This window comes from Ambystoma mexicanum, chromosome 14, assembly GCF_040938575.1.
Source record: "Ambystoma mexicanum isolate Mex_15411 chromosome 14, UKY_AmexF1_1, whole genome shotgun sequence".
NCBI classification, from domain to species: Eukaryota; Metazoa; Chordata; class Amphibia; order Caudata; family Ambystomatidae; genus Ambystoma; species Ambystoma mexicanum.
The window spans coordinates 102,270,120-102,296,795 of NC_090940.1; the positions used below are offsets into that span (position 1 = coordinate 102,270,120).

Consider the following 26,676-nt stretch of genomic DNA (forward strand, 5'->3'; position numbering starts at 1 on the left):
TCATACTAAAATTCTGCAAGTGTTTACAAACTCTGAATTGAAGTGTGCCCAGAATGCGAATACTGCTATTTAAGAAATTATGCAAAACAGAAATAATGGTGATTAGGTTCAGAGCTGGGGGAATAGCAGCAAATCAATTTATTTTTTATTTATTTTCAAATTTCTTTATTGGCATTTATATAATAAACAGTTGCATCGTAGCATCGAGCGATCACAGTGATAGCAGCAAATCAATGTATGTAGACTACCCATGGGTTTTGGGGCAAGATCTGTGGGACTTGGTGAATAGGTAGTAAGTGTCCTTCTTCCACTAAATGATCCCAGCTTGTGCGAAGTATTGTAAGATATTTTGATAATTGCATCCTAGTTTATTGATTGTTCAGGCCATGAGCCGCCAGCCATTAGGTCTCCTTCACAGCGGTGAATGTCCTCGTTACCTTGAGGTTCCCATTGCGTGATTCTGTGGATCCTCTTTTTATGGTCTCACAAATGAATCCTGTGGTAAAATTCAGAGAATTATGATATTTAGAAAATATAAAATAAGAAAACAAAAGATGATTGCTTTGATTTCTTTACTTCTAGACTTGACAGAAAAAAAGATAAAACAGAAAGGAAAATTCTGGACAGTCAAGAGAGGGGCTTTTGGGATGTCCACCGGCCAGTGGTAATATTTTACCTTTCATTACATTGCATGCATTAAAGCGCTTCTATGTACCTTGATGTTAGCTACTGAGATAGGAAATATAACCAAGACAATGCAATTTGCTTATTAAATTGAAATATAATAGAATAGAATCTATGCTGGTGTCTCTAAATGCATTATACGGTTTTGGAAAAATACAGCAGGCCTCAACTCACTGAGCAGGAGAAGAGCTGAACCGATTCAGGCTGGACAGAGAGCAAGTGCGTGAGACGGCCCATAGCCAAGGTCAAGAGATACGAAGACACATTCCAATCCCCAAATGACAAAGGGACCAACTGCAGAGAAACGGAATAAATCCTCATAATTAGGAGCTGCAGAGCTTGATTTTGTGGTCTCTGAACACGTGGTACAGCCGAATAAAACAATGGGCAGTCTTATATGGTGGGAAAGAGAAGCCAGTCCGAGCAACCAGACGCAGATTGCACCAAGTGTTGCTACCATTAGGAGAATATTCTCATAAGGCTCGGTGGTGTACACAAGTTACAATACAGACACATAATCATTCACATTACCTTGAAAAGGTACACAGCAAGTTGAGAACTTGTTTGAGTCCCAGGCCTGGGGGATCAGCTCTAGCCAATCACAGTTTAGTATTCCAGGGGTGGATGGCAACAGACAAGAAACAATGGTAAGCCCACTACTCTGCAACAATGTCATAGATAGTGAATTGGGGATGGGACAGGCCAGCCACCTGACATGTAAGAGGCAATAGAATAACACATATAGGTGACCATATAGGTTATTAGACTTTCGATAGCCAATCCCTCACACCGATAGGATTTTGGAGAAGGGCCCAAGTGATGATCGAGTAATGACGTCATTTTGCAATAAAACTGGCCAGCGAACAAGGAGATTTTGAGAAGTACTGGAATCTACCTGTGTTCTTGTATTGTTCCCTGTTGGTTTTATTCGCAAGAAACCGCAGTTTGAACTTACCGTTGACTGAGTCCTCCGTGTATACTGGTGGAGAGAGTTGGGCTCTCCAAGTCCGTGGACTTCCAGCATCGCTCTGTCATACCTGGGAGTTCCACCCAACAAGGTGGTAGCAGAGCTGATGGTTTGCTGCGTCAGCCCGGCACTAGGTCGTCTCCGCTGCAGAACCTGAAAGGCTGCAGGACCCTCACATATTTCGAGAAAGACAGGGAATGGGTACCCGACAGAGATGATGCTCGAGATGAGTGTGACTTACTGGTTGTGGATACACTACAGAGAGGTACCACAGAGGATGGCAATGGCGCTGAAAGAGCCACCATCATTCTGTGAGGAGGATCTGGCCAAGGTGCCCAGCACACTATGGACGACAAGTCTCTATGATGTGGGACTTTTAAAAAGCATAGGGGGAGTAAAGATTACCAAGACTAAAACAATACCCATTCACAAAAGAGGCAGATAAGGGCATTTACGAGACTATTGCAGCACTGATAGAGAGAGGCATTCTTGTGCCATCAGAGTCCTCATGCAACACAGCGATGTACCCAGTGAAAAAGGCGAAAGGGTGGTTGTGGCGTTTTATTCAGGACTTTATTCATGATGTGTAAGAGCCAGTAGAATAACACGTATAGGTGACCATGTAGTTTATTAGGCTTTCGATGGCCAACCGCTCACGCTGATAGGTTTTTGGAGAAGGGCACAAGTGGTGATGGAGTAATGACGCAATTTTGCAGTAAAACTGGCCGGCGAGCCAGGCAACGTTGAGAAGTACTGGAATCTACCTGTGTTCTTGTATTGATCCCTGTTGGTTTTATTGGCAATAAACCGCAGTTTGAACTTGCCGTTGACTGAGTCCTTTGTGTATACTGGGGGAGGGAGTTGGGATCTCCAAGTCTGCAGTCTTCCAGCATCGCTCTGGCATACCTGGGAGTTCCACCCAACACTTTTAAAAGTCAATGCAATGCTTTACCATTGAGTCGGACAATGATACCTCTTGTTAGCGGCTGTACAACAAGGTTACAAGAATCTGGCTGCAACGACTGTGTAAAATATCAGAACTTGTTTCGTCTCACAAGGTAATTGCTCATTCCCTGATTTATTTTGCACCACTTTCTTAGACGAGTGTCTTCCTCTGGCGACGAAGCGTATCTAGAACAGACCGCTAGAGACACGTAAAAGAGGTCCACCAACTAAAATGTAAATACATTGGCTGGGGGAGTTAGGAAAGAGTTGGAAGAATTGGGTCTTTTATGTTGCAGAGGCCGGCGCTGAGACAATTTTGACTGGAAATGGAAAACCACAATGAGCACAGATCTGGATCACAGTAAAAATCAGTTGATTGTTGCCCAAGCAGGAATGTGTTTTTTCAAACTATAGTAAATCATTGATAAATTGCCACAAATTACACCGCCCCATTGACAGCACCCTTAATCTTATTAAAATGATTTATTTTTTTATTTTTTTATTATTAATATACATATTGCCAATTTAGGCTTTGTATATATACATTACAGCAGATCACAACACAATAATATAAAAAGGGACCAGCACTGCAATTACCTCCCAAGTTTAAAAACAATGTAGCCAATGACAATTCACTTAAAATGTCCATAGCCGATTCATAAAATCTCATCATGTTGTAAATCAGATTAACGTCATTTCCTTCAAGCAAGCGTTCGCACATTAAAATATATCCCTTCTCTTGTACTTATTATAATAAGATTTCATAGATTTGTACCTTACGGCCTCTGGTCCAATACAATGGCACATTATGTGTTCAGCCGATTCACAGATCATGTCTCCTCAGAGATGACACAGTCGCTGGTTACGTGCTATCCGTCTTTGCGCACCCATCGTTTCCAATACCTGAGTGCAATGGAACTTTAAAAGCAGGTCATTTCGTATTAGAGTACTGTTTGGGAATGCCTCAAGGTATGTGGGACTGAAGCATCGCTCCAAGAAGTACTCTATGAAAGTACCACTATGTGCATTTGATGCTAATCGTACAAGCTCAGCCTCTATCCAGAGCTCATGCGTTTGCTCCTTTACCCAGGTTTTAAGGCCCTTCCAAGGCAGAGACCTGCTTTGAGTTCCATACCCTAAAGGCGATCGCAGATACTCAGAGTGTATTTAACCCACTGTCCCAAATTTCTCATGATGATCAAGAGCGCTCTAGGCTTGAAAGACCTCGTCATTACTGTTCCATTGTCGAGTTGTAGCAATTTGTGATAGCCTATGGTCAGTTTGCTTGAAATCACTGCCCTTATCTGTCTAACATTAAATTATATCATGATATACCCAATAGAGAGTGACTTCGGCATTCAAAATAACATTTGCAAGATCTTACTTTCAAATTTCGCTATTGTATCTATCAAGGTGTGTCCCAAAATCTCAAATCTATATAGCATGCAAGGAACAATTTTAGCTGTGTAGAACTACATGATAGTCTTAAAGGAACAACCTCCTTGTCTACTAATACACACACTCAGTGACCGCGTAATCTGCATACACTTGGCCTTATTGATTGGTAACGCATTAACAGTGGCGTTTTCACCAAGGGCGTCGAGCATCACTTGGAGGCCTCTGAGGGAGTAGTCCAGGAGGAGCAACTCATCTGCATATGCAAGCCAGCCAGCCAACCTTCAGCGTGCCGATCTCCATAGGACGCGCTACGAGCTGTTGCAGCACTGCCGGCAGATCCGCTGGATATAAACTAAACAGGGTGGACGCAAGAATACGTCCGTGCTTCACACCCCGGAATGTGGCATTGAATGACTGTTAATAAATCATTCAAAACAGTATATTGATGGTGGAATTGGATAAAGTATAGTGGGGGTTCATAACACTGCTCACCCTTTTATGCATTGCATGGGTAAATCGGTGAGAGGAGGCATCAGAGATGCCCACGTTTCACCCCCATACAAAGGCCCAATGTAAAAACTCTTCTCACTATACTACAGGGAAACATCAGTGCTCACTTTCTGTAAAATGAAAAAACATATACTTCTGGTGCCTATTTATAATTTATGCCCCCACCCCGGAGGTGGAGATAAAAATGGGCAGATTTCCATTTAGGAAGTCGTTTCATGATGCCTGCGCCTGCAATATGAGCCAGCACTGCCACTGTACCACATATTTTCATGATGCCTTTGCCTGCAATATAAGCCAGCACTGCCACTGTACCACATATTTTCATGATGCCTGTGCCTGCAATATAAGCCAGCACTGCCACTGTACCACATATTTTCATGATGCCTGCGCCTGCAATATAAGCCAGCACTGCCACTGTACCACAGATTTTCATGATGCCTGCGCCTGCAATATAAGCCAGCACTGCCACTGTACCACATCTTTTCATGATACCTGTGCCTGCAGTATAAGCCAGCACTGCCACTGTACCACATATTTTCATGATGCCTGTGCCTGCAATATAAGCCAGCACTGCCACTGTACCACATATTTTCATGATGCCTGTGCCTGCAATATAAGCCTATAAGCCAGCACTGCCACTGTACCACATCTTTTCATGATGCCTGTGCCTGCAATATAAGCCTATAAGCCAGAACTGCCACTGTACCACATATTTTCATGATGCCTGTGCCTGCAATATAAGCCTATAAACCAGCACTGCCACTGTACCACATGTTTTCATGATGCCTGTGCCTGCAATATAAGCCAGCACTGCCACTGTACCACATCTTTTCATTATACCTGTGTTCGCAATGTATGCCAGCACCACACCTGTAAAGCACATGTTCATGCAGCGTATATCCCCCACACGATATATGCCATTCATGATACCTACATGATATGTGCCACCATTTTCACAGTACAAACATTTGCATGCTCACTGTGAGAAATAAATGCAGCATACCACTGTAAGAGCACCCTTCATGCTGGCCAAGCCTAATACATGCTATCCTGCAATCAGGCTGTTACAATTTATGTCAGTATATTGTCACTTAAAACACTTTCATGCTTGCTGTGCCCAACAAATGACAGTATTGCCACAGTAAGAATACATTGTATGCTGGCTATGTCCAATATATGGCAGCATTACAATTCTAAAACCTTTTCATTCCACCTACGCATAATATATACCAGTGTTGCCTTTTAAACACATTATGCAGACAGTGTCAAATATATTTCAACATTTCCCTGCAACATGGTGTCTTGCAGCAAGTACCCTAAATATGCCACAGTTGCCACTGTCGAACATTGCCTGCCCTGGTCCCCCTTCCCTACCTCAATGAATGGATACACTTTCTTACTCTCTCTCTCTCTCTCTCTCTCACGCACGCACGCACGCACGCACACTAAAAGAGATACACGCATTTACAGAACTTGCATGCACACAGTTTCTTTTTCCCTTTCTTAGTCACCCTGTCCCTTGCCAGTTCCCTCGCCCTGCTCTCCTCCAGGTGCACGTGCTGCACACTGCAGCAGGAATCAGGAAGTTGATTGACACTTGCCTCTGTGAGTCCCCCTCCACCAGGACATGAGAAGAGCGTCTACACAGATGGCCTCCTCTCATCCGATGGACCGTGCTCCCTTGCTTTTTCTACTGCCTGGATCAGGAGGGCCTTGCAGGCATCCATCGGTGACAGTGGCCCACATGAGAGCACGCGGGGCCCCTTGTAGAGACGCGCTGTGCGTGACAGAATCATTGACGGCCTGGCCGTAAGGTTAGGTCCTGCTCCGTAATGGCCACTATCCAGACTGAGCAGGACATTTCGGCGCCGCTGGTTCGGCGCGGGCCGGTTTGGCGCGGACGTTTCGCCGCAAGTTTAATTAACATTGCATTGCATTTGCAATATTAATTTTAAAAAGTATATATATAGTTTTAGGGCGGCTGTGAACCTTAGCATGCAGAACTGTCAGATTGAACAGTTAACCACAAGGCCATGGCGATCTTATCAATTTCATCTGCAACAGTTGCTTATATTAAGCATAACATATTCAGACTGACCTACTTTTATAAAAGTAACTGGTGCACATGAGAGCGATAAGATTTGTATAGCCGAGTGGTTACTTTGTTGGTTTCGCAACCCTGCAGCCAGGGTTCGAAACAGCATTAATACCTACACTTTTTAAATTTAATTAAAATCCTTGAACTGCCGTACCGAAACGTGCTGGGTTAAAATGACCCCTGCGCTGGACTGGTTGCGCCGGACTGGTCGCACCAAAATGGGGTGTACCGCTATCCAGAGGCCACAACTGATGGTTCACAATGTATGCACCAAGAGGGCACCAACATGGCAAACGTTGCAATACATGAGACGAATTGCCATTAAAGTACACAATAGTTCTCATGTATTGCCTGCTATACCTAGTCAACACATTTGGATCTTTCACAATATTGTCTCATTTTGCAAGTCTGTCTTATTGTTCTATTATTGATCACAACTTTTACACATTTTCTTTGGCACCTATTGCCTTACCTACTCTCTCTTTTTTATCCTGTTCAGTGGCTCTGATATTTTTCTTATTATTAATGTTTTTCCCTCTTTCCCACTGGGAATCTGTCCTACACCACTGTTTCAACTTTGCTAATGGGGAGACTATCATTGTAATCTGGAGTCAGGAAAGCATACCGCAGCTGCATGCCTTTATACCATGTACTTTTAATTCCAGCCAGGGTGTGTCATTCTGGGCTCTGTGCATGCTTGGTCACAGCCACATTTAGAGGACAATAGGAAATACTGATCTGTGCCTCTTTCTCTTTCAGCCTGGATGTGTGAACACAACGGAAATGGACATTCGGAAATGTCGCCGGATGAAAAACCCTCAAAAAATCAAAAAGGTCAGTTTCATGATATAGGCCTCCTTGCAGCCTCAAGTTCGCCTCCAGCAGTTCTAAGTACCCTAGGATAGTCGCTGGATGGTGTTGTTCCCCAAAGTCAGGGCTGTAGGCTGAGGGCTCACTTCTTGCCTGACCACCTCCCTGCTTTAGGGCCTGGGGATTGAGACACTCATTTCCGGATGGTCCCTCTCTAAGCTCCCTGTCCCACAGTGGAGGGGGGGGGGGACATCATCTCGTACCTCCTACTGCCTTTCCAATCTACCCTGGGCCAACCTGATCTTTCGGGACCTCCCCGCTTTTTATCTTTCTAGGGGACTCCTGACCTCCTGTCGCTTTCTCCGATAGAGCAGCTCTGCCCCCCCTTCTAGCTTTCTTCTGTCTTCCTCCCCAGTGGGTCGTGGATCAATATCCCTCCTACATCCATGCCTTTACTTCACCAGGTGACTATCCTCCTTCCACCTCCTCAAAGACTCTCTCATTATGTGATCAATTCCTCCTCACTGCTCTTCCTCCACCATCCAACTCTCTCTTCCAGATGGTATTACCCCATACACCAGAGTGTGTACTTCAGCATCACCCCCCCCAGCCCCCCCTGCATCCAATCACTGCTGTGACCAGCACTCTCATAGTAAGTCCTCTGACCCTATTGTCCTTTTTGCATCCCGGAGGCTGGTATCTCACCCTCCCCACCGTTCCAACTGAATCCATAGCCATTATAGTGGGAATAGAGGTCAGTCCCTACCCTGCCTTTCCCCCTCCCTCTGCCCGCTCCCTGAACCCTGATTGGTTGATGGTGAGGGTCAGCTGACTCAGGAATCACTCCCCATTTATAGGTGGCTCTCAGGGCATCCTTGCCCGGGCAGCCGATGAAGGGCTCGGGCAAAGGGCACCTTCCTTGGGCACCTTCCATCCCTGTTTGCCTGTTCGCCCTGGTGCCCTAGCCCTGTCAGGCCTCCCCCTCACCGTCTGCAGCTACAACTAGGTAGGAGACTACGCCATTGCTGTACTGCTGCATGTTTGGAGCTCACTGTTATTTTGTCCAACAACATTGCATATTCTTCCAATAGTGCATCTAGATGGGTTTGCATTGTTTAATCCCGCTGTTGTTTAGTCCCGCCGCATTGAAGCATCTTCCCACAGAGCTTCTGGGTTGGGTCTGCACTTGTGAATCTCGCTGTTATTTTGTCCCAACTCTGGAGAATCCTGTAGATCCCCCACTAACAACCAGCCGAAAGTTTCCTCCCAGGTGGCAAGGAGAGGGCAGATGCTTCCTGATCCCAATCCTGGGTGTGGTATACTGCGGGAGGATCACCTGGCTGGCGACAGGGCCTAGGGTAGTGGGGAGAGTTTGCAGGATGGGACATGGTATGGTTCCTCTGAAATTTCTAAGGTCATTCGGAGAGAGTTGATGGCTTGTTACCATGCTCATGAAATTCCGCCTATTGTTAAAACTAAGCTAACAAAAACTAGGTTTAGGAAGTCTGAAACTGTCATATCCCCAGAACCATTATTTATTCGCCCTAAGTGTCCACTTTCAAATCAAAGAGATACCAAAAAGATTGATAGAAACATGGTCTTTCCTATTCCAGCTATCTCTAAAAAGGTTCAACCCTTTAAATCCTCTTCTAAAAATATTAAGGGAAATTAAATTATTGTCAACACCACCAAAGCAGTAGAAAGACCAGATTTCTCTGGAAGAGACTACGTGTCCCAGAAGCCCTCTTGGACTGTGATGAAGAAGAGGGCTGAGGCATGCAGGAGGAAAGATTAGACAGGCAAGCCTAATAGCCTATGGCAAGGTCAGGCAATTAAGTCTGAGGGTCTGCACCTAAAGCCAATTAACACACCTGAGGGGCATAACAGGCTGCTGCAGGAGGGAGCTTCAGAAGGAAGCTCAAACAGAAGTTGAAACAGGAGCTGGAAGGTCGACTTCAGCAGTAGGAGAAGAAGCAGAACAGGAGGCCGGCAGCTCACAAGGAAGTGTGACCACATAAGGGACGCCGGAGAAAAGGAAGAGCAGATTTCACCTGCAGCCTCTGAGTTGGTCCTGTGCCCACAAACCCTGTTTGGCTGTGGCTGCATTGGAAGAGACTGGAAGAAGCTGGCCGTCTCTCCAGGTGCGCTTAGTTGCCGTGATTACAGAGCTGAAGTCCTGTGTTTTACCAGGGGCCCATGTGCAGAAGCAAGTGAGGGAAGCTGGAGAGGGGAACACTCTCCTTGAACGAGGCCCGATGCGAAAATACACCCGTGCTGAGGAGAGGCGTGGATCCTGAGAGTCCCTGTGGTAGCAGTAGCAGAGGAAAGGAAGTCGGTAAGCAGAAGAAGCTTGCAGCCGCTATAACTCTGGAGCCGGTAAATGAAGTGTTGTACTCCAAATCAGCAGAAACTCCTTTCTGGTAACTGTAACCAGCTGAGGTTCACTCGCCTAGAAGATAAAGCAGGTGAGCTCATTCATTGTGGGACGTCTTGTTAAACAAAGGGAAATCTATCACGCACTTCCTGCAATCGCTGCACTGCTCGCGTGTGAAAAAAGTCTTTATTTTCCCATTGTTGCACTAAAATCATGAACCGGAAAAGTCACATGCCTCCTATTAACAGGGAGAACGGGAGCGGTTATGGGTTAACAAGCTGTGGCAGACTTTCCCAAACAGTTACAAGAATATCTCACTTCAGAAAGGCTGTGTATGAAGTGTTGTGTTTCCTGATCATTGTTAAAGACGAATGCTATCCATATAAATGGTATTGCAAGAAGCAAGTTGGAGTTTAACATCAAGAAGCAATCGCCTATGCCTAAATTAGATTTTGAAGTGAACCTCGACTCTGGTAATGTCCTACATTTAATTGTTGCAGAAGTTGTTGAAATCATAAGTAGTACAGGCTTAGCCCAAGCCCAAGCCAGTAGACAGAACCTTCCAAAGCACACACCAGCCCGATTAAGAACTGAAGCGTGTGGTCTTGAAGTTGTTGAAGCTAATATTACCCCAGGGTCCTCTGATACAAGGGTGACAAAGTCATATAAAACTGGGAAAGTGGGAGTGCAGCTTTGGGTTAAACCCCGGAGACATGGAGACACCTGTAAAGCTGGGGAAGGGAGCTGGGTGCTTGTAACAAGAAATAATTACACCTCTGTGAAGCTGAAAATCTGGCAGAAGCTAAAGCAGATTTTGTGGTAACTACAAGACTTAGAGCAGGGGTGCACAACTGATTTTGACAGAGGCCCGAAAGTACCTTACATGAGGGCTGTAGTGGGCCGAATAGTAAAAGTGGGCGGGGCGGTAGGCGGGACATGTCAGGAGGCTTTTTCAACCCCCAATTTGTATTAAACACATGGAAAAAGAATATGTTTTTGAAGGGTAACGATTTTTATTGCATTTCAAACTTACATTTTGTACTACACATTTTCCATTGTTATCATTTATTTCAATGTAGTTATTGTATATTGTCTGTTTAATTAAATTATATTTATTTTATTGACCCTTGATTGGACATTCTGTTATTTTGGACTGCTATAGTTTGCTGGTTGGGTTGCCCAAGAGGAGCATGGCCTTCGTTGAGTCTGGTTTCCTCAAAAAAGCAAAGGATGTACATATCCTAACTGTGCCTGTTTTAGCTTTATTATTGAGTTCACTCTTGGAGTGCAACACTATGCCCCATGGCTCCCACCCCCAACCAAACACTATGCCCCATGGCCCCCTCATCCCCAACCAAACACTATGCCCCATGGCTCCCACCCCCAACCAAACACTATGCCCCATGGCCCCCTCATCCCCAACCAAACACTATGCCCCATGGCTCCCACCCTCAACCAAACACTATGCCCCATGGCCCCCTCAATCCCAACCAAACACTATGCCCCCTGTCCCTCACCCCCACCCAAACACTATGCCCCATGGCTCCCACCCCCAACCAAACACTATGCCCCATGGCCCCCTCACCCCCAACCAAACACTATGCCCCATGGCCCCCTCACCCCCAACCAAACACTATGCCCCATGGCTCCCACCCCCAACCAAACACTATGCCCCCTGTCCCTCACCCCCAAGTAAACACTATGCCCCCTGTCCCTCACCCCCAACCAAACACTATGCCCATAGCCCCCTCACCCCCAACCAAACACTATGCCCCATGGCCTCCACGCCTCAAGCAAACACTATGCCCCCTGTCCCTCAACCCCAACCAAACACTATGCCCCATGGCTCCCACCCCCAACCAAACACTATGCCCCATGGCCCCCTCACCCCCAACCAAACACTATGCCCCCTGTCCCTCACCCCCAACCAAACACTAGGCCCCATGGCCCCCTCACCCCCAACCAAACACTATACCCATGGCTCCCTCACCCCCAACCAAACACTATGCCCCATGGCCCCCTCACCCCAACCAAACACTATGCCCCATGGCTCTCACCCCCAAGCAAACACTATGCCCCCTGTCCCTCACCCCTCAAACAAACACTATGCCCCCTGTCCCTCACCCCCCAAGCAAACACTATGCCCCATGGCCCCCTCACCCCCAACCAAACACTATGCCCCCTGTCCCTCACCCCCCAAGCAAACACTATGCCTCCTGTCCCTCACCCCCAACCAAACACTATGCCCCATGGCCCCCTCACCCCAACTAAACACTATGCCCCATGGCTCTCACCCCCAAGCAAACACTATGCCCCCTGTCCCTCACCCCCCAAACAAACACTATGCCCCCTGTCCCTCACCCCCCAAGCAAACACTATGCCCCATGGCCCCCTCACCCCCAACCAAACACTATGCCCCATGGCCCTCTCACCCCCAACCAAACACTATGCCCCATGGCTCCCACCCCCAACCTAACACTATTACCCCTGTCCCTCACCCCCAACCAAACACTATGCCCCATGGCCCCCTCACCCCCAACCAAACACTATGCCCCAAACACACTCAAGCATGCACCCATACAGACCCGAACCCCCAAATCAGCACACTCTCAAACATGCACCCATACAGACCCGAACCCCGAACCCCCCACACCCGAACTCAGCACACACACTCTCAAACATGCACCCATACAGACACGAACCCCCCACCCCCCAACTCAGCACACACACTCTCAAACATGCACCCATACAGACATGAACCCCCATCCCCCAAATCAGCACACTCTCAAACATGCACCCATACAGACCCGAACCCCCCACCCACCAAATCAGCACACTCTCAAACATGCACCCATACAGACCCGAACCCCCCACCCCCCAACTCAGCACACACACTCTCAAACATGCACCCATACAGACCCGAACCCCCCACCCCCCAAATCAGCACACTCTCAAACATGCACCCATACAGACCCGAACCCCCCACCCCCCAACTCAGCACACACACTCTCAAACATGCACCCATACAGACACGAACCCCCCAGCCCCCAAATCAGCACACTCTCAAACATGCACCCATACAGACCCGAACCCCCAACTCAGCACACACACTCTCAAACATGCACCCATACAGACCCGAACCCCCCACCCCCCAACTCAGCACACTCTCAAACATGCACCCATACATACCCGAACCCCCCAACTCAGCATACACACTCCCAAACATGCACCCATACAGACCGGAACCCCCACCCCCCAACTCAGCACACACTCTCAACCATACACCATGCACCCATACAGACCCGAGCCCCCCACCCCCTAACTCAGCACCCACACTCTCAAACATGCACCCATACAGACCCGAACCCCCACCCCCAAATCAGCACACTCTCAAACATGCACCCATCCAGACCCGAACCCCCCACCCCCCCAACTCAGCACACACTCTCAAGCATACTCCATGAACCCATACAGACCCGAACCCCCCACCCCCCAACTCAGCACACACACTCTCAAGCATGCACCCATACAGACCGGAACCCCCCCAACTCAGCACACTCGCAAACATGCACCCATACAGACCCGAACCCCCCACCCCCCAACTCAGCACACACACTCTCAAACATGCACCCATACAGACCCGAACCCCCCACCCCCCAACTCAGCACACTCTCAAACATGCACCCATACATACCCGAACCCCCCACCCCCCAACTCAGCACCCACACTCTCAAACATGCACCCATACAAACCCGAAACCCCACCCCCAAATCAGCACTCTCAAACATGCACCCATACAGACCCGAACCCCCACCCCCCAACTCAGCACACACTCTCAAGCATACACCATGAACCCATACAGACCCGAACCCCCCACCCCCCAACTCAGCACACACACTCTCAAGCATGCACCCATACAGACCCGAACCCCCCCAACTCAGCACACTCGCAAACATGCACCCATACAGACCCGAACCCCCCACCCCCCAACTCAGCACACACACTCTCAAGCATGCACCCATACAGACCCAAACCCCCAACTCAGCACACTCGCAAACATGCACCCATACATACATCTCAACATACACAACACGAACATTCAAAAACAAACATTCATGCACATCCGACACCCCCCACCCCCGCATCTCAACATACACAACACAAACACTCAAAAACAAACATTCATACACATCCGAAACGCCCCCCCACTCCCATCTCAACATACACAACACAAACACTCAAAAACAAACATTCATACACATCGGACACCCCCCCACCCCCATCTCAACATACACAACACAAACATACAGCAGAACAGACCCGACACACAAACACAAACACACAGACCACTTACCGGAGACGTGCTGGAAGGCAGGTAAGCTGGAACGCTGGCGAGGTAAGTGGAATTGTACTAATGCTGGCGTGGCAAGCAAGGCTGAAATGCCTTCCAGCATCAAGCCTTACTGGCTGCGCCAGCCGTAGTGCTGGCACTCCATTGGTGCAGCACACACGCACTACGCGGCTCGTAGGAGTGACGTGGTGCGTGTGTGCTGAGCCAATGACGGCCAGTGTTTTGTCCGGCCCGGAAGACAACAAAGACTTTCCTAATGGAGGGCGGCCGATGCTGCTTGCGGGCTGCCCTCCATTAGGAAAGTCTTTGTGCCTCGCAGGCCGGAAAAAACAGCATGGCGGCCGCAACTGGCCCGTGGGCCGTATGTTGTGCACCCATGACTTAGAGGAAAGGTAAAGAGGCTGTCTTTTCTTGTAATCGTGGAAAGAAGAGTGCCTTGCCAATCTGCAGGGGTCCAAGAGTCTTGCTTAAGTTACCTAATCATTTCCACAATATTAAGTTGCGGCAGAAGAATTAGAACTGTGGTTTTCTAGAATTCTGTGGTTGTCTAGAATTCTGTCGAGCATGATTATGAAGTTGAAGCAGAAGAAATCTCTGAGGTGGAGAAGCCTGCTCTCGCAGTAACATAGTAACATTGACAAGAGGAAGTTGCCACGGAGAGAGCAACTCCCTTAACGAAGAAGAAACTGTTACCTGTGGATTTTTGTTTGAGTGACTTCTTGTTTCTTTGGAACTTTTCAAGAACAGATTTAACACTTTGGTTTTTCATGGCCGAAATTGACTTTGGACATTTCTGGGGGAGCCTAATCTGCTCAGAGCAAGTAGAAGTCATCCAAGACCTTAATTATTCGGTAGCCTTTTATTTGTGATGTTTATGTTGTACTTTGAATGTTTTGTTGTTTAGTGTGAGGGTTAGTTTTGTGTGTGCTACGAAGTCCTACCTTAGACCATAGAATAGGTGGGGAATTCCCTGGTAGAGTAAGTTTAGTTAGGGTTTATTTATTTTTTCTGAGGCAAATAAAATGTCAAACCTTGAGAAACCTAAACTCAGTTGTGAATCTCACATTTCTGAACCCTCACACACCACATTGCATTATAATCCCACACTGCTTCCCAACCGTATTTTGCCACTGTTGTGTTATGTTATGTTATGTTACTTGCCATTTATATAGCACCTTACCTATCATTGGTATTACCTCAAAGTGCTGGTAGGTTGAACGCCCTCGGGAACCGTAGTTCAGGTCAGTAGAAAGAATGTGGTATGTGTGCAGCTGGTGTGGTTGTTGCATGATAGTTGCTTCATAGCGGTAGGTGTGGTACTGAGGAAATCAGTTGGATGTGTTCAGTCTGGAGGGTGGACACTCAGACTGAGTTCTGGCTGCATTAGGCCTGAGGAGACGCCTAAAGCTAGCTGGAATGTGCTCATCTAGCTGTGTTTTATTAGGATGATGAGGTGTCAGTGGGGTCATGTTAGTATGAGAACAGCTAGGCTGAATGTGTCATAACATAGCTGTATTCTAGTTGAATGATGGTGTACAGGAGAGAGTAAGGGTAGTAGTGTGATATGGTGGTTTATCAGTGAAGAACCTGCGACCAAGCACGAGAGCAGGATAGGGGGCGCACATAGCGGCATAAGTATATAAAGCGACAGGATGGATAGGGTAACATCGGGATACAGGTACATAGCAGTCGTTCCGTACGCTTCATCCATTCTGTCCACTTCATTGGTTCTATCCTCTTCGTCCATTTATCTGATTCATCTGTTCCGTCCAGTTCCATCCGTTCCATCCACTTCATCCGTTCTATCCAATTCATTCCTGTCATCCATTTCATCCGTTCCAATCACTTCATCTGTTCCATCCACTTCCACTGTTCCATCCACGTCATCCATTCCATCTACTTCATCCGTTCCATCATCCGCCTCGTCCAGTCACCCATTCTATACGCTCATCTCCTCCATCCACACGTCCTATATCCACACGATCCACTCCATCCATTCCACCCACCCGCTCTATCCTCTCCACTGCCATACTTGCTTTTCTTCCCTTGAGGTCCAGGGTGTGAGTTTTCCAACTGTTTTTGATACAGTTTTCCACCGCCTTATTTGCCTCCATCCCGTAAGGCTCCTGAGCGTGGGTTACTCAACTGTATTTTGCTATGGTGTGCCACTGCCATGCTTGCTTTTCTTCCATTGGGGTGCAGGATGTGGGTTTCCCAACTGCAGTTTGCTACTGCTTTCCACTGCCATACTTGCATACTACAAAACATAACCGCATCCCGCACGTGCCGCTCACCTGCATACCTCTCAATAAACACGACTCCATTACACACAACAAAAACATGCATCACCTCATCCAATAGAATACAGCAAAGACCCACGCAAAGTTCATACCCGCCGTTCACATAATCTGACGCTTCTGACTATCCCACTCCCCTGACAATTTGTCACAGCACACATTCTCTCATCTGATAACTATGGGTTGCTGGTAGTGGCCTAGACACTCCCTACCCACGTTTGTGCTGGCTAAAAGAATTTGCACGCGCATTTGAGAAATAATTTCTTCAACTCTTACATCTCTGACTATGGTCTTCCGAAGGGCATTCATCCCCACAGCGCTCCAAGGCCAAACCAATGGCAGTAGGCCCTATACAAGTGACATATAACAAAACATTACATCATAAAAACATCCTACAATAAGAAGCTAGAGGGCCTTGTATAGTCTGGGGTCAGAAGGAACAGAGAGATGAAGGGGGACCCCAGTCACATGGCTTCCATATACGTCCTTCAAAACTCTTTCCAAAACCAGAAGTGTGATGTGCCTACACCCCATCAGCCCATATTTGCTTTTGATGGTTTCATCTGGAAGGTGAAGGTGGTCTCCTGCTTAGCGAACATGCAATCCCTAATGGCTCCAGCAGTCAGTTGGCAAAACATAATCCACAATAAGGTTCAGAGATGGTGACCCTCAACGTGTAAATAGAACTTCCATTAGCTGCTCTGTGAGAGGTAATGGCTGTCCTCAGGGGTTCTAGGTACATCAGGCACTGGGCATGAGGTAGGGGTTGATTCATCTACTGGAAAACATTTGAGCTATCAGTAGAAGTATTATATAGTATGGCAAGTTATAACAATACAAAAGCAGGTACTTGTGTATTGTTACTGTTATTAAAACATTAGTGCTATGGCTGGTTGTGGGTTGGAATGGACATGCATTGGGGGAGACATGTCCTCATGGCTTGAGCACATAGAATTAATACTGGGACTCCAGAATTGAGCCCCACGCTATCAGTTCTCCAGTGTGAGAGAGGGGAACCGAAGGGTATTCCGTGTATACCCTCACATTTATACAGGTATCCCACAGGTGGAGTTTGTTGGTGAGCGGAATTATCCTATTGTTCACGGAGGGCCAGATAAGATGGCAGCCATGTATGCTTCTTGATTGTTCCATGGTGACCCTGTGAGGGAGGCAGTGATCCAGGCTGCAGGGCATGGGCGAATATGATGAGCAGTATAAGTAGGTGTGGAATAGAAGCAGTAAACATTACCAATTGTATTGTCTGCAAATGATATGTCTTACGGAGAATAGGGAGGGAGGTACATCAGTTAAAGCAATGGCCTGGCCGGGGCCTGCACTGGAGGACTGGAGGACCAACTATTCAAAGACATGGTAGTGCAGGCCTGGTGAAGAACTGAGCATGAGTGGACAACTGTAAACATCATCTGCCTCCTTTATGAAGAAATTAGATTACAGTGACCATCTTGGATTGGGGACAGGCGACCCATGGTTGGTAAGTGATGCCCCACTGGAAAAGCTTTTGATCTTTCTTGTGAATAAAGAGGAAGGAGGGGCCCTGGATACAGAGGGAACTATGCCCCCTGCAGGATTTGCAGGGACTCTTTTGGATGTTCCTGGGATAACCTTTACCTCAGATGTGGCGGGTTTCAATGCTGAATCACTACGTGTGGAGACTCTATGGTCAGTTGCATTTTGTTGAGATAGAGGAGAGAAAAGAAGCAGGAACTGGCAGAGGACAGGTGGTCTTGAGTTCTGAGCAGCAGAGCACGGTTATGTGGCAATTCAAATGAAGAGGGTTCCACTACAATTGTGGCTTCTGTGGAGGTGCGAGTGAAGGGCCAGAAGGCAAAGGTGATTACTTCTGTGTTTGTCATTTGGGATCTTCCGTGGTTCAGGGCCAGTTTGCAAAGGGTTTTAGGATTTCTGTTAAGCCAGGTGGAGTTAATTTTCTTTTGTGGATGCCAGCCAATGGAAAACGAGAAATAACATCAGTGGATTCCAGCTTGGGGCCAACTGCCTGGATCTCGGCTTTCTGAGTTGAGGGTTCTCTTCAGCAAGGTGTAAGGGAGGGATTGTGTTCGTGGAGGGGATATCAAACTGGGTTTTGCTATTTGTTTTTATTATGTATTAGTTTGTACCCACCTTATAAAAAAAATTGAGGATTTAATTTATCATTGCTATACATACAGTATTTAATCCATATATAATTCTAGCCAATGAGAATCAGACGTATATACTAAATTATCTAAAATACCCAATCATTAATTAGTCATTTATGAAACGTAAAAACATGCCTATAGATTATTCCATTACCTTGCAAGGTGCCCAGATCTAACCTACATAGCAATTTTTCTACCATTATTGTTAGTGTAGCATTTCTTCCACTAAACAGTCTTCCCCAAGAGTTGCCCGTTTCTAACTTCTCAAGATCATGAAGGAATCTTGAGAACATTTCCTGTTTCTGAGGTCAGAGAGCTGGTCACTTCATCATTATGTGATGTAAGATCGGTACTTCCAATGTGTTAGCACAGAATCTACAGGTACTTTGTGTTACACAAAGACTGTTGCCGGTGCATGCATTTCCTCTCATTGATAAGAGGTTTAATCTAAATCTTAAAAAGATATTCCTATAGCGTGCATCAGGAACATTGTCAAAATAATTGGCGATAACTCCAAGTGTCTTGTTTTCTAGCACAATACTTTTGTATGGTGGATATTGAACTGTTCAGTCACAGGTGGTACACCAGTCCCACCCATATAATTTCACCTTAACTGCAATTAGGTTTGACGCTAAATCATCTTGAGTCATTTTTGATTTATCCAAGCTTTTACAACATTTTTCCTTAAAAGGGTCGAACATTCCTGACTTGGGATTTTGCATCTGCAGCAGCACGTCATAATATAGCGAATTTTCCATCAGTATGATAATGTTCTTACAAAAAGAGTAAGCCTCCCCGCCGGTAATGAACATGCTTAGAGAGAACTCCCAATTCATATAGTAACATAGGTACACAGTTTGCCAACATGAGCGCCCTATGCCATATTTTTCCCTCTACAAAGGCGAAATTAATAGTATCTGAAAAGGAGCATTTATCAAGTCCATACATATTTGCTGGTATCACTTTCGCACTGTAATACTTACTGAGTGGCATTATTGAAAATCTACCATATTTTAGGCTGATGTATTTCATCTGTGCCCCAAATTGATCTGCTTTTGTATCTAATCTTTGATTGAAGGCAGACTTAAGTGCTTTGTTAGTCAAGTGGAAGCCGACATATTTTATTTCCCGAACAACATCCAATTTCTCGTCACCCAATTTCCAACAAAAACCTTGTCCCCTATTTTATCTGGAGATGCACAAAACATTAGATTTGTTTAACTTAATTCTGTATTCATTGTCAGTAGTGTATAACTGAAATCTTTCAATAAGGCTTCGTAAGTTTATTTGAGTATGATCTATAAGGATGACGTCGTCTGCATAAGTGCGCTAGCAAATTTTGCAACAAGCTAACTGTGGAGATACAAAATCTGCTTAATTTAAGTACTTTGAAACGTACAAGTTGAATAAGCACGGCGCTAGGAGGCATCTCTGTCGGAGCCTCTTAGAAGTTGGTATTTTCCTAGATAATGTTCCCTGCAAATTCATTCTAACTCTGAGATCAGTTTCATAAGCATATAAGCAATCTGTTCAGGTAACTGCCAGTTCTTTAACTTGAGCCATAGTCGTGAGCGATTCACCATATCAAAAGCCTGTTTTAGGTCAATGCAAGGGATGTACAAAGGGACACCATATTTACCACGTGCTTTATAGCCTTTCCTGAAACCTGTTTGAAATGTAGACAGCCTACGGGTCATGGTGGCCCACTCTTCAATTTCTCTAAGGATTAGAGATGCAAAGATCTTGCTATCTGCATCAAGTAGATGTAATCTGGCAGTAGTTTACCAGATTGTTTTGATCTCCCTTTTTAGAAAATAGGTATGACATGTGATATTTTCCAAGACTTAGGTATTGTCTTGGATTCAATGATGTTACTTAATAGTATTAATAGAATGGACGCCCATTATTCTGGTGCTCCCTTAAAGACCCTATTGCTCAATCCACTGGGATCAGGTGCTCGCAAATTAAATTTATTTTAATTAGTCCCAGAATATCATCATAATTTAGGTTCATATTCCGAGGTCCATCCTCAACACTAATTTGATTATCGTTCTGTGAGAATTTATGCAAGGCTACTAATTAGTTAACCCAGCTCTCCTCAGATACCAGGTTATGTTGGATTCCCCTTTATTGTTTAACCTAATTTTGTATGTATGACCAGAAGTTAATCGAATCATTTTTAAGTGGGGCTTCTAGCATATGCTCCCCATCTCTCTGTGAGAGCATTCTTTAGCCAATTTGTATACTTTTGTTTGTGTAATCTTATTTTCTTCACTATCTATGTTTGGGTGATATTATGTCATTTAGTTGTCTTAATATCAGTACAGAGTATTCTTTTTCTTAAATGAACTTCATCGTCATATACATGTTGACATGTGACATTTGCTACGCTCGCAGGTACACTATGGGACGCATTCCGAGTTTGGCAGTAACCCGCCGGTGCTACCGGCGGGTTGCCGCTGAACTCGTAACATCGTTCCACCACCTGATATCCTGGTGCCACTGGGACAATACAAGTCCCGGCAGCCCAGGAGATCAGGCGGCGGAAAGTGGAAGTCCCCATTCCCTTGGAGTCCCAAAAGACTCCACGGGAATGGGGACACGGAAGCACTGGCACTGTTATAAATGGTGCTGATGCTTCCATGAAAACCATGCCTGTAGGGGCCGGTGCCCCTGGCAGGTCAGACCTGCCAGGAGCAATGGCCCCTGCAGGCATACTCGGAGTCTGGCAGTCCGGAAACGCTGCCTGTACATTGCTACCACTACAATATTTTCTGGACCGCTGGCCTCGTAATGAGGCCCCATGTATTTCATTAAAGATTAAAGGTGGCAATAATTCTCTGTTTCAATCACAGCCATTATTTGGTTTAGTATAGTACTATTAAAAAAATGGCATAGTTTGTGTAGTAAAGACAGTCATTATTTTTGGTCTCCATATTACTAGTCCTTAAAAAATGATTTACATCTAAGCCTGTTAGAGCGGTGGATTGAACTGAGGCTATTTTCAATTTCAGAGTAGCAATTAACATTTGATGGTGACTCAGATTAATCTCCTTAATAAAAAATTAATTTGCAAATTTGAAACAATGATTCTGTCATAAAATTACAATCCATTCGCGAGTGGCTGATGCCCTTCTGCCAAGTAAACGTATCGGAATATCTCCCCTTGCATTACCATTCAACATAAGGACTCTCCATTTCCCTTAGGCCATGCTGTTCTCTTTTATTTTCACGACTAATGTCACCAAAATGGCAAGGGTTTTTTTCTTTTGGCCGAGCAAGACCAGAAGTGCTCAAGTCCCCAGCAATTGTTATATCGCCATCCTGTGTCTGACACTCTTGTGAGCTCCTGAAGTATCATATCAATCAAGCAATGTGTGGGGTTCCAATATAGGTTAATAATTAATAGGTTTAGATTAAGGGCCCCATCTACTAGGACAGCCTTCGCTGCCAAAAGGCCTCCAAATTCATCCATTACATTTTCAAAGCTTAGGAGAAAAATGTTTTTATAACTATGTGAGGTGCAACCCCCTGGTGTCGTGACGGAAGATGCTGATGTCGGTGCCCTGCAAGTGCTCCTCTATCGCTACGTGTCCAGGGTCTTCAGCCTGTTGCCTGTTTTCCTGGGATTCCGAAGGTCGTTGGCCGTACACCCTGAGATGAAGCGTGCGCACGGGGTCACCAACGGAGCCTGTTATTGTGGCGATGGACAGCACGAACAAAGACACATCACTACCTGGTGTCCACTCTGTCAGAAGACCGGACGCCTCTATAACAGCAACGGGGTCCGGGCTAGGGCCCCTGCAACCAGGGTTTGCAGGATTACACAGATGTCAACGGTGGCTCAGGCAGGGTGTTGGGCATCCCGTACTAACCTGTTTGAGGGACATTCCAACATGAAGGTGGTTGATTGGTGAGTCTGTGCCTGACCGGATAAAAGGAGACCGACTCACACACAGGTTGTTGCTTGTTTTCCTTCGACCGGTAGACTGCAAGAACCAAAGGTTAAAGACTGGTGGGCCTATCCTGGGGCCAATGAGTAGAAGAAGTCCGACAAGGGGAATCAACCAGACGTTAAGAGACTAGTAAAGACCCCACAAGGGTGAAGAAACCACAAACTGGGACATTTATAAATAAAATTACCCATACTGCAGCAAGAACCGTGGTGGTAGTCGGTCATTTCTACAAACTATTAACAAGCCTCCGGATGGCCTGCGTAATTTTATTTCGAATGGCCTTTTTTTATTAATTGATAGCCGTTCCACACTATTGAAAACACTGTGCAGCCCTCTTGGATAAATAACGTTGTATGAGAACTAATCTCAATACATAAAATCCCATTATGTAATAGTTTGGTGTAACCCCTCACATTCCATGACATAAATGATGTAGTATCTCGCACACTAGACACGTTTCATTCCCCCATACTTAATTCATTTTCCTTAGATAATGTCGCCGGCAGCCAGAACCAGTCCCACTCAACATGATCCTTGATAAATTCTGGTTCAGTTCATTTTACAAGGTCATTTGAGCAAGGGTTGTTAGAGTAATATATCTTTAAACCAGCTCCAATTTTCCCTTTGCTATATCACTTCACAGAACCATTAATTTTCCCTGAGGTATTACAAGGTATCAAATCATACCTCATTGATCTCAAGGCTTTTGAGTCCTCCTGCAACATTACGTATACAGCTCTGGGGGACACTTTGATGGTTACTATATTCGTTCGGCTCTGGTCAAAGAAATCTACTACATCAATATCTTTTGAGATTATTAACCTTAAACGAGATATTTCATTAAAAACAGCCAAGATGTTAGAACGGTCCGATTCTCAGTCCGAAAAATTTTACTCCAGTATCAAGAACGATATCACCCCCATCAATTGTTATTAGAGAGTGAACACTGGAAGGCATCTTCCACCATAGTGTGTTTTGTACGTGAGGGATGAGTTACTCCTCATGGTCTGTCCTGAAGAAGGTCGGAACAACGTCAGGCTCCAATTGAAATCCATTCTCTAACCGACCGAAACATATGTAGACTGTTCATCAACAAGCCTTATGTGCTATTGTATATATATGTGCACACCAACAGGAGATAAGGGTGTAACGGAAATTGTGCAAACTGTTATATGTAGAAACACAATAGGGGTTTCATTTATAGGTTGACTACTTATTGTGTATAGGGTGATCATTGGATGTGTGAGAGTATGGGTATGAAAGGTGAGTGAATCAGATGTCAGTGTAATGATGTGTCTGTATTAACTGTATGGTTTTGATTAGTGTGGCACTTTTCTAAATAAATTATTTTTTTGCATGAATAATTAATTGCTGAGTGTATTGGTCCAATCTCGTTACTCAGGTCCATTTTTGTGAACATTATTATACTGCCTACCTGGAGGACCTTTGGGATTACAGGTACCCTTACAATTTACAGTGCCCCCGGCCTTCAGCCATGGCAACTCTACATATTGCTCCAATAGGTTTCCTAAACAGGCCCACTAGCCGTGGTCTTCAGCTGTGGGCACACCACTAGGTTTCTTTTGGGCACAGTAGCCATGGCCTTTAGTCATTACCAGTGGCCATGGCCTTTAGTCACTGTGTCCAGTTTCCATATTGCACCCCTTGACATGTTGCCCCAATAGGTTTCATTGGGGCCCACTAGACATGACCTTCGGCCATGACCAGTGCCACGGCCTTCAGCCGTGTCCACTTTCCATATTGCACTATTCGGTTCCATAAAGTAACCCAGTACCCATATCCTTTGGCCACACTCATTACCCCCCACCTCACTGAAGCTGTAAAATGAAACTTTTAATTGCATTCATCTCATTTTTTTTAACTCTCTCTATTTTATAAAAATGTGTTTCCCATAACCGCAGTTATATTAGCAATGTGCTATAAATAACCCTGGTTATCCTGAATGCCCGCAAATAACCGTGATTATTTTCATGTGATGCACTTTCATTCCCGATCCTGTTTTCAACTATAACCGTGGCTATCCCCAGTATAACCCCGGTTATGCAAAAATGTTCGAGCTCTAAACTTGGTCCCCAGGCCCTCACCCGACTCCCCAATTTCTCATGGTGTCCTCTTTGCCTCTCCCCACACATAGTCTGATGCCATTTCATTCTTTTTCCTCCTCCAAATGACTTTGTTTCCACTTTTTGTTTTTGGCTAATCCCGGTCATACCCGTTATAACCCCAGTCATCTCTCGCATCTAAGAAAAAAAAGGCAGATTTTTCATTTTTGAAAAGTCTATCTGCTGCAAAGCACCATGGGCGATATAGCTATAATTTTGGGAGAAGGTTGGCACACCCTTCTCCGTCAAATATTTTAACAACTATTGGACGGAATAACGCCAGACGCCTCCCGGAAATCAAGTCAAGACTTCATGCCCAAGTTCTTTCGTAAGTTATCGGCTGATTTTGCCAAAAAGAATTCCCTGACAGGCCGCAAACATGCGCACACGCACAGCGCAGGCAAGAAGAGGGTGCAGCCAGAAATGTAAGCAGGGGGTTCGGGGAAGGAATGGGAGTGTGTGTATGTGTGTGGGTGGGGTGTATGTGCCTGCGTGTATGCTATGAGGGTGTGGGGTGGGTCAGGGGAAATGGACTTCGGAAGGGTGGGGGTGACGAGATTGGACACACCCAATAGGCATTGGGGAATGGGGAATGGGGAGAGGGGTTTCAGAGTGTACAGGGTAGCAGGGGTGTCCCCCGCATAAGGAATCTGAAGGGGAGGCCGTGCAGAGATTGGAAAAACGATTCCCTGCAGCAATGTTACCGTACTCGAGAGATTGATCTGCAACGTTTTTGGGCATGCAGCAATCGCATAGATCCATTTTGGACCTGGTCCAATTCCATCCAGCGGTTTTTGCTGTGCACTGATTAGACTTTTTGACTTTTTCTCTTTGGGGAAATAGATGGCAGCAGGCCGCAAGGAGCGTTTTTTTGCTTTCTTGATAACTTTTTCATTTTCAAAGGATTCTTTCATGCAATTTCCAGTCTGGGGGATGCATGGGGGCTGTGACAAACTTTTTTGTTTGCAAAATATCAGTTAATTGTTAATACCAAATATGGCCTCATGAGTACAAGAGGTAGGAAAGCACTTGGAGGAGAAGATAAACTGGACTGTGGAAGGTATACTAAGCTTGGAACCAGAGTCTGCCCCTCACCCCCCCTAGTTTGACATTTTTGGGGGGAGTTCTGGTCTCGAGAGGGGCAGCACCAGGGTGATACATGCCCCACTCTGGAGAGCCACACTGCTGGTTTTCCTCCCCTCCCTCCACTGTGGGATTTACACTATGTAATTGGAGGAAGATTTGTTTCCTGGCTACCTGCATTAACTACAGCAACCAGAATCCCCTGGGGCCATATTTGGTATTAACAATTAACACCTGAACAGACTGCCTCCCTGATGAGTGCAAGTGGCATGAAAGCGCTTGGAGAAGATCAACTGGACTATGGAAGGTATACTAAGCTGGGAACCAGAGTGCACCCCTCGCCCTCCCTAGTTTGAAAAAATAAATATATATATTAGAAGTGTTTTTATAGCACTAAATGGGATGTTTAGGCCATGTTAAAGTGCTTCCAAATTTTCCAGATATGAGCACTGAGCACAGCAAAATAGAATGATTTGCCATCCCTCTCAGTGTTTTGTAAAGTGGGAAACACTGAACTATAACGCATGCTTGCACTACGGTTGCCACCAAATTCAGCACTAGACCTCGACTACTAACTATATGGACAAAATGCCTTGTAGCTTCCACTAATGTGGCAAGTTCATAGCATGCTTATATATATGCTTATTCTAGGAGAGGTGTTTCTTCTTGCACTAAATGATGGGGGCCAGGCCATGTACATATATACACACTTATAAAAATGTACCACAGTGATTTTTAGCTAAGAAAATATTGAAAGTCTTGAATTTCCACTCTCTGGCCTTTGTCTCCCATAATTCTCACCATTGACTTTGCTTGCTAGAGCTTATGGTAATTGTAGTCTAAAACATCTGGCGAGCCAAAATGTGTAATCCCCTGCTCTCTATGAGTCCGGTTAGGATCACAAAACTGATGTATATGTCT

General features: G+C 45.7%; 1 protein-coding gene across 4 annotated transcripts in view; it reads left to right on the forward strand.

Moving 5' to 3' along the window:
- RGS6 (regulator of G protein signaling 6) overlaps window positions 1-26,676 on the forward strand; it is a 1,543,034-nt gene that overhangs the window by 1,207,872 nt on the left and 308,486 nt on the right. For all 4 annotated transcript variants that reach the window (XM_069638605.1, XM_069638608.1, XM_069638607.1 and 1 more), the window contains 2 exons: window positions 583-664; window positions 7,362-7,436. In XM_069638605.1, coding sequence (XP_069494706.1) covers window positions 583-664; window positions 7,362-7,436 — 157 coding nt within the window. The remainder of the gene's footprint in view (window positions 1-582; window positions 665-7,361; window positions 7,437-26,676) is intronic.